We start from the raw sequence: 8,273 nt of genomic DNA, 5'->3' as shown, positions 1-8,273 counted from the left end.
TTCTTTTTCAGCTGTGTCAGTGCAAAACTAACTGATTTTCTTTGATTCGAAATCGTGAGATAAATTAGCAACAATCATCAACAACGCGTACAAATTTCAATGACGGCCTACTTCGCCTTAAACGTGTGGTATTACATACAAGTATACTACAATAAAAGGATCATAGCACAACCGCAATAATAAAAACCTGAGACAGAGACTCGATAATACGTATCTGTATTTCGTGCCAAAACAAATCAGCCTCAGATTGGTCCACCGAACAGCGTAACCAGAAATGATTTGTACGGCAATATCAGCACCTTCTGTGCTTAGCCTTTTAGGATCTCCTTTTCAATTTTTAATTATGCGCACCAGGTTTCTGGCAACACAAAGAACATACAAAAGGAAAAGTAAACTAACAAGAAGCCAAGTATCACTTATTGTCAAAGTCGTCTAAAATTAGCAGCCAATCGAGTATTACACCTGTCAAGAATCTTCAAATCCATTGCAACATATGAAATGGGCAAGATGTCAATCGCAAACAAACTTTATGTATAACACTATTACTAATATTTTAATATCAGTAAAAAACAGCATTCAGAAAAAGTTTCAGTATTGTTTTATGTCGCTATACGAACGAAATTGGTGTGGAAAATATTTGAACACAAAAACACTTTCGTCATTATAACTTGTTGAATCATGTTTAAAAAGTGACTCTAAATTCAGTAATGTTTAAATACCCATACCAAAGCATTTTTACAGAAGTCGACAGCAGCTGTTAACATAATGAATTATTTATATTTAAAGTCTTCCACCTAGAACGAAACATACGAAAGTACAATTTAATTTAGCATCGGGAATTGCTTACTCACCATACTCACAAAGAGTAACTTACTCACTCACCCGAGAGTAATGACGTCATACTCACTGCGAGTATTACTCTTTACGTGAGTAATACTCGCAGTGAGTTATGACGTCATACTCTCGCGTGAGTAAGAGCAAGGAATGAGTAACTCACAGCGAGAGTATTACTCGCAAACGAGTAAGAGAGTGAGTAATTTTTAACTCGCGAGCACGAGTTTCCCAACGCTGGCGGTTGGTGGTAAATCGAACACCATGCAAGAAAATGAGCGAAAAAAATATTTCTGAAAATTTGCATTGCCCTATCGAAAATACATCCATTAATGATTGTAACCCATTCAAAAAGAATTCTAAAGGTATCAGATTTGACATCATATCATAACGATATTCACCTCATTGAAAAACCTCAAGTATTCCGAGCTAAAAGTTACGTCAGTTCTAATTTTCAAACGTGGTTTTCTAACATCTTTGTTTTCGTTGATATTTTCACTTCAATTGACCAACGTATCAACTCGAACACTCATATTTATGCTCTAAATCGTCCGTGCGTGATAAAAACTCATCGAAATTTGTTTTTTCTCGGTAAAAGGCACGGTGTTCATTTTACCACCACTTCCTCTAAGACGAGGGGAATTGATCTCATCCGAACAGTTATCATCGCCGACGAGCTGGGCAAGCATAATCATTGCTTAACTTGCAAGATTTCATTGCAAGTACATTTAGGAACATCCAATAGCTCTGATCGATTTATTCATGGATGAAGAGCATGGTCTCCAGTTAATGCTTTTACACAAACACAATTCATTTTTTTTTAATTGAACCGAAAATACCACCAAACGCAAAATACGCTTTGGCTAAGTTGAAAAAAGTGACAGTTGGATTTGTGCAACGCCCAAAGCACACAAATTCTTGACAAATTTCCATGCTTTCATGACTTGTAGTCATGATATCACGAAACATAAAAAATAATGATTTCATGACTTTTTGTTGATAAACCTGGCAATGGATTTTTTCCGTGTACGAAGATACTCTATGTCCTGGAAAGTCAAGTAAATTTACAATCCAAAATGATCCTCGACCAGCGGGGTTCGAACTCACGACCCTCAGTTTGATCTTGTTGAATAGGGAAGTGAAATTTACAGGGAAAATTTGTCATTATTGTTATTATGATAGAATAGCCAAGGAAGAATATGAACATCTCCAGCACCTCTCAGGGTTCTTTCTGAGAATTATACAAAACCAGATTTGTACAGCAGTTCCTTGAGAGATATCTTAAGGAATTCTTCAACAAATTTCGCATATAATTCCAAACATATTTCCTAAATTTTTTTATGAATTTCGTCCATGACACCTCTTTATAAATTCTTCCAGAAATTTCTCCACGAATTCCCCCAGATATTTTTACGACTTTCATTCAGTAATTATTCCAAGTAATGGATATTTATTTTATTCTCCATCAACGATCTTCGCTCTTCCCTATTCATTCATGTGATCCACGTTCTCCTGGTGCTTTTGTACCTGATAAATTCATTTATAGCTCGCAATGGACTGTTAGTACATCTCCGATATAACCGATTTCAGAACCTATCGTGGCGCTAACAATCACAACCTGCGTTTCAAGGGACCATTGAGGTAGACATGAAACCAACTTTTTATATGGTTCTATAGCTCGATATCGAGATACGGAATAAAGAGTTAGCTGTTTTCCGTAATTCCTTAGATGATTCAGCATACTTTGGTTATTATTATATCAAGCTACAGCAAATTTCGTAGCAATATTGTTATGGAATTCTGTGTAAGAGAAAGAATATAACCAAATTGATAACACCGTCTTAAGAAATGGATGTATATGGAATAATAAGACACAAAGAAAAAATACGTTATTTTACAATTTTCAAATTTCAAGAAAAATCAACCGATTTACATGATTTTTTCACAAAAGCTCATGATTTTTTCACAAAAGTCTCTTGAAAAAAAATTATATGGAACAAACATGGGAATACCTCCAAAATAAGGTGATCAATCATCAATCGAAAATTATCAAAAAAAAAAAAAACAAATAAATTATTGTGATTTCAATGAATGTGGTAAAAAAATGTTGCTGATTGTATAATTTAGTTGAAATGGGCATCATCAGATATAAATTTCAAAATGTTTTAAGAAAATACATCAATTTGAAACATATGATTGTGCAAGGTTGAAAAACGTCTCTAATATGAAATATCTATACCAAATGCAGTGGGTACTCGCTGATTGGAACACGCCATCATGCCTTCCAACTAGCGAATCATACCCGTTAGTTGGTACGACTGACAACTGGTGAAAATTCTCAAAACTCACGCATTTGGAGAGCAAATCGTCACGAAACGCACATGTACATGTACATTTGTTCCATCCATAGAGACTTCAATGCGACGGCTCTCAGACATCAAAGTCAATTTGACATCTGTTTTTGACATTCGAGTGCTTTTTGATTGGAATTGTTTCCAACCAGCGAACACCCAATAATCGGGTCATTCCGTTTTGCGGACTCCCAACGAGCAAATTTCCACTGTGCCAACTGCCCGTTTGATTAGTAATGTCGAAATTCGACATATGATATATGGTTCCACTACTAGACTGTAGGTGTCATTCATTTAATCGAAGCGTTATTTTCGTTTCTTTTTGCGACAATGTTCATAAGACAACAAGATGTTTTTTTTTTTGTACCGTTATGATACGGTTTTCTTCTGGTAGTTTGACAGTTGTGGTAAACAGAGCAGTTCACTCGAACAGAACATTAAAACTTATCAGTATGATAATCTAGATTTAATTTTAGCGAACGCATTCCTTGGGACAAAAAATTCACAATCTTAGCATCAAACCCGGTCAATAGTCATGTTTTGCTGCCTGAAGAACTGTTTGAACGGAGTTCTTCCACCACAGACGGTGCAAATTCGACGAGAACATGATCCGATCCAGCTTGATACGTCACATATGGGTGAGTATAAAGTGCGTGGGGTTGCATTTTCGCCAAAGAATGAATGCTTTTGCATTCTTTATATGTAGGTATGTGGAACATATTTACGTCGTTGGGGGAAAGTGATTCTGCACTGACTGTTTATTCGAAAGTTGCGAGCTGGGTGAAAGATTCAAATTGATTGATCAAACAATTTTAAGAACGAATTTTTCATGTGTTTATGTTCGATTTATTTTTTTCGGATAAAAAATACATATGAATAAGTTCGTTGGTATTAGTAAAATTACTATTTTTTTAAATCTAATCGCACTGATAAACAAAGTTCAGATATGTAAAGTGAAGAAGATAGAAGAGATATAGGTTTGTCTAAAATGCGTCAAAATAAATAAGTAGATGATGAGAAACAGCTAACGGATCACTTTGCATTACTTTTGTTTAACAAGTCATTTGCCTTGATTTGGAGTTAGAGAAAGCCAAACAATCGATGCAATTAATACTCTTGATTGTAGACGGATCAGTTCTAAATGAAAGGAACAAAGGTTTCAGACTATTCTGATAGTCAAATGTCGTGAATGCTTATTCCAGACCTTTTGGCTGATATAAAAAACAGTACTATGCGTACCTAATGCTGAGATGCGAGTGAAGAGGGGATTTATGTATACTCGGCGGTCTAGGCCGATGCCGCGCTTCTTCTGTAATATTCTCGGACATTAGCAGACAAACTACGTGTTTGTCTATTTACATTTATGCACTGCTCAATCTTTTATCTATTCACACCGACAAACCTGTTCAAAGCTTTTTGGAAACGTTTTTGAAACGCTTTGAACATCTCATGACCGTGTGACTATGTCTGCAGCCTCGTTCTCATCGGCAGCTTTCCAAGAAAAAATGCTGGAAAATCTCTTCGGCAGCTCCAAATCAGTCGCATTTTGAGAAGTGTTCTTGTGAATTGATGGCATTTCTGGTGGAATTGTATGTTCAGTCTGGAAAATATCGTAAGCGGGAAGCTGACAACCAAGAATCATCTGAATGTTTTCATTGGTGTGTTTTGATAGAAAAATACTGTGTATTTTCCGATAGTAGTCCGATGGTGCCAAAGCTGTAAATTATCCAATATTCGAACTAAATTTCGGATAGAAAACAATTTTTCACGTTATATTTTATTGCTTTATTCCAGGACACGAGGTGGTGGTGATAAAAGGAGGACAACGTGCATGTGGATCAGGTGGTGTCATAGCAAACACTCCTCTGTTGCAGTCCAAGTCCTACTTCGAGGTAAAACTACAACAAGGTGGCCAGTGGTCTGTGGGGCTTGCAACGCAACAGGCTGACCTGAACGAATCAAAAGGAGGTTTCGACAAAGAAACGTGGTGTCTAACTTCGGAAAATGTCGTCTACCACAACGCAAAGCCTCTGCATAAACTGGAACCAAACGTAGAGCCTGATGGAACGATTGATACCGATCCCGCTGCTCTTTCAAAACTGGACACAAACGTAACTTCGGCGCTTGTGAACAACAGCGGAATTCCCCAAGAAGGGGACACCATCGGAGTCGCTTATGATCACGTAGAACTAAACTTTTACCTAAATGGGACAAACCTTAACGTTCCGGTGCTGAATGTTCGTGGAACGGTTTTCCCCTGCCTATTCGTTGACGATGGTGCGATCCTGGATATCGTGTTGGATAACTTTACTTTTAGTCCACCTCCAGGATTTGAACGAATTCTCATCGAACAGTCACTGCTCTGATCTGTAACTATGTTAATGTATTTTATATAAGCATTCGCCTCTCATATAGACTCACCTTCTTGGTCCAACTTAACAATAATTCTATTATAGATAGCGCTCTTACATCGTTTTATTTGTTAAAGTATCAACTTACCCATAATTGTTTCTATTAACTTATCCTTGCCTGACGATCCGATTTATGAGAAATATGTATGACTATCAAAAAAATAATAGTCTCATGTATTGACTTGATAGTTTTGAGCGTAAAAGAAGTCATTAAACAATATGTATTATAGTGAAAGAAGCATGATTTTCAGAACGTCTGTCTTTCTTTATGCCTATACTTTGATGAAAATTGTCGTACGACATAATATGCATTCAAAGATGGAGAACGGAATAAGAAAATAATATACATTTAAACGAAGTTGTACCGCCAGCAAAACGATCAGGAAATACAAGCTGTATAAATAATTAAAAATATTATGTCAAAGGTATGCTTGATTATTGAACAATTTAACGCTGATCACATTATGTTTATTGTTCATTAAATTATTCGTTAATTTACTATAATGAATCAGTCATCGAAAAAAATCGCACCCGCAGAACTCCTTACGATAATCTATGCTTTCCATAGCGGCCGTTTTGGTTATTTTAATGATCCATTGAAACAAAAAAAACAAATCCTTAATGCGAACACATAGACAACATGCAAAAATATCAGGAAGTATATTTTGCTATCGCTGAATATTGACTCTTTGGTAGAACAGAGATTTGCGAAACAAGATGCACGTTTATTTCATAGGTCTTTATTAGGCGCCATATTGTATGTGGCCTGGTCTAACAAGATTAGCAGAACAAAAATAATTCTGAACGACAACCTCTCCAAATCAAAGACGTTAACTATGTACTGATTGTGAATAAATCTATTTATATTGGAAATGGACTTGAAAGCAAAAAATCCGAAACCATTCCTAGTTCCGTCGATTTGCGAACCCAATGGATCCACTTCGCCATTTCCGGGGTGGCTTGCAACAATAATTTTTCAAGCAATTCAAGGTTCTATAAAAGTGGATTACTTTTTTCATAATTGAATGACTAACCAATCTGCAAAGAACATCCGATGAAAATAGTATCTAATGAAGGTATATGACCATGATATTCTGTTTCTGTTTTTGCACAGATTTTTTTACACGGTCGTGCAAAAAAAAAGTTTCCATACATTTTCTCCGCCAAACCCTTATTTTAGCGTGAAACGTCGAGAAATTGTGTTACTTTTTTTTGTGCGGTTTTTGAAATTTTGAACTGAAAACTTTTTTGGCACGGTACGTATCCCCCGTGCAAAAACAGAATCGGGTGTATTACTTTTGACGTTGGATAACGTCTTACGGCAACATACTGGGGTACAATTTCGAAAAACGAAAAATCGCTCGCGTCACGAAAAGTGGTTAGATTTTGACTGTTAATAACTTACTAACGCCCGGATAGATTTTCAAGATTCTTGCACCAATCGATGGGAAATCTTTCCACGAATCTACTCCAATAATGAAAACTATTGATTTTCATGACTAAACTATTGAAAAATTGATTAATATCGAGGCATGTCTTATGTTTCATAGAAAAGCACATTTTTCTTGCTGTTATTAGGTTTTGACATTTTGAATTTTACATGTACCGTAATTTCGGGTGAAATTTATCATTTTTCATGGTTTTTCATGTCTGTTTTCAATAATGTTGAAAATGCCAAAAAACTGAATGCAGGAAAACATGTACGACGATCAGCCTCTTTGGCTCATGTGCCAAAATTTTCTAACAAATATGTTTCAGTGCTAAAAATCATCCAATAAATAAAAAATCGGGGAATCCCATTTCGGGGTGAAATTGATCACTTGTCAATGCGATTATTGTTATTTTTTGAAACAAATCTACATAATGAATATGAGCTCCCTGAATCCGAATATGCTTGCGAAATTCTTAATAATGCAATATTTAAAGAAATAATGAATAGTTAATTTAAAGAATTGCAATGAAAACGCCTAAATGTAGGCAATTTCCTAAGGAATATCTAGATATCTAAAAGAAATTTAATTATTTCAACCGTTGAAGCTACGTGTTTAGAAGATGAAATCGGGCTTGGGGATAAATTTTTAGCATCCTTACAAACTACTTACTTTGAATAATGCCGTTGTCGTCGTCGCTACGTACATGTAACTGCACACAGAGAAGACTGCAAAAAAGCTACCGCCGCCCGACCCGAGTGACGAAAATTAAAACTTTGTTTACCATTTATCTCCGTTGAAAACTAATCAAGCAAAATTATAATTGATAAATAAATTAATTAATTAATCAATTAATAGCAATAGAAGAAATGTCTCTGGTTGTAACTCTTTTACGTCGAATGCTGTGGCCCATTTTGTTTGAAATTGTGTTGCTATTCAGTTTAAGCGCGTTCTCCACGGATATGACGAGTCAGCTGGATGTCCTTCGGCATGATGCTGACACGCTTAGCGTGGATCACGCACAGGTTGATATCTTCAAACAAACCGATCAGTTAGGCCACTCACTTCCTGCAGGACCATGACGGCCGAGCTCTGGAATTACAGATTTGCCTCTACATTTCCGCGGATACCACGACGAAGCAGAAGAAGTTCTTCATCGTGCAAAACTTCTTCGAGTATCAAAAGGAGATTATGCAAATCATCGTGACTGGCAACTTTAACATCGATTTGAGCAAAGAGGAGAACATGGA

General features: G+C 36.2%; 1 protein-coding gene across 1 annotated transcript; it reads left to right on the top strand.

Moving 5' to 3' along the window:
• The first annotated feature begins 3,569 nt into the window (after nt 1-3,569).
• On the top strand, nt 3,570-6,466 carry LOC5578450 (SPRY domain-containing protein 7). Its single transcript, XM_001656921.2, has 2 exons — nt 3,570-3,820; nt 4,977-6,466. Exons 1-2 carry the CDS (start codon nt 3,718-3,720, stop codon nt 5,546-5,548), a joined length of 675 nt encoding a protein of 224 aa, XP_001656971.1. The 5' UTR covers nt 3,570-3,717; the 3' UTR covers nt 5,549-6,466.
• Nucleotides 6,467-8,273: the final 1,807 nt, after the last annotated feature.

The sequence above is a fragment of the Aedes aegypti genome, chromosome 3, assembly GCF_002204515.2.
Source record: "Aedes aegypti strain LVP_AGWG chromosome 3, AaegL5.0 Primary Assembly, whole genome shotgun sequence".
Classification (NCBI taxonomy): domain Eukaryota; kingdom Metazoa; phylum Arthropoda; class Insecta; order Diptera; family Culicidae; genus Aedes; species Aedes aegypti.
The sequence above is the reverse complement of the archived record's forward strand: the minus strand, read 5'-3'. Positions and strand labels throughout refer to the sequence as shown.

Bases quoted from the DNA above. Each gene is read 5' to 3' on its own strand.
- LOC5578450 (XM_001656921.2), top strand. From the start codon at position 3,718: ATGTTTTGCTGCCTGAAGAACTGTTTGAACGGAGTTCTTCCACCACAG. The intron at 3,821-4,976 runs GTGAGTATAAAG...GCTTTATTCCAG, and splicing joins GCTTGATACGTCACATATGG to GACACGAGGTGGTGGTGATA.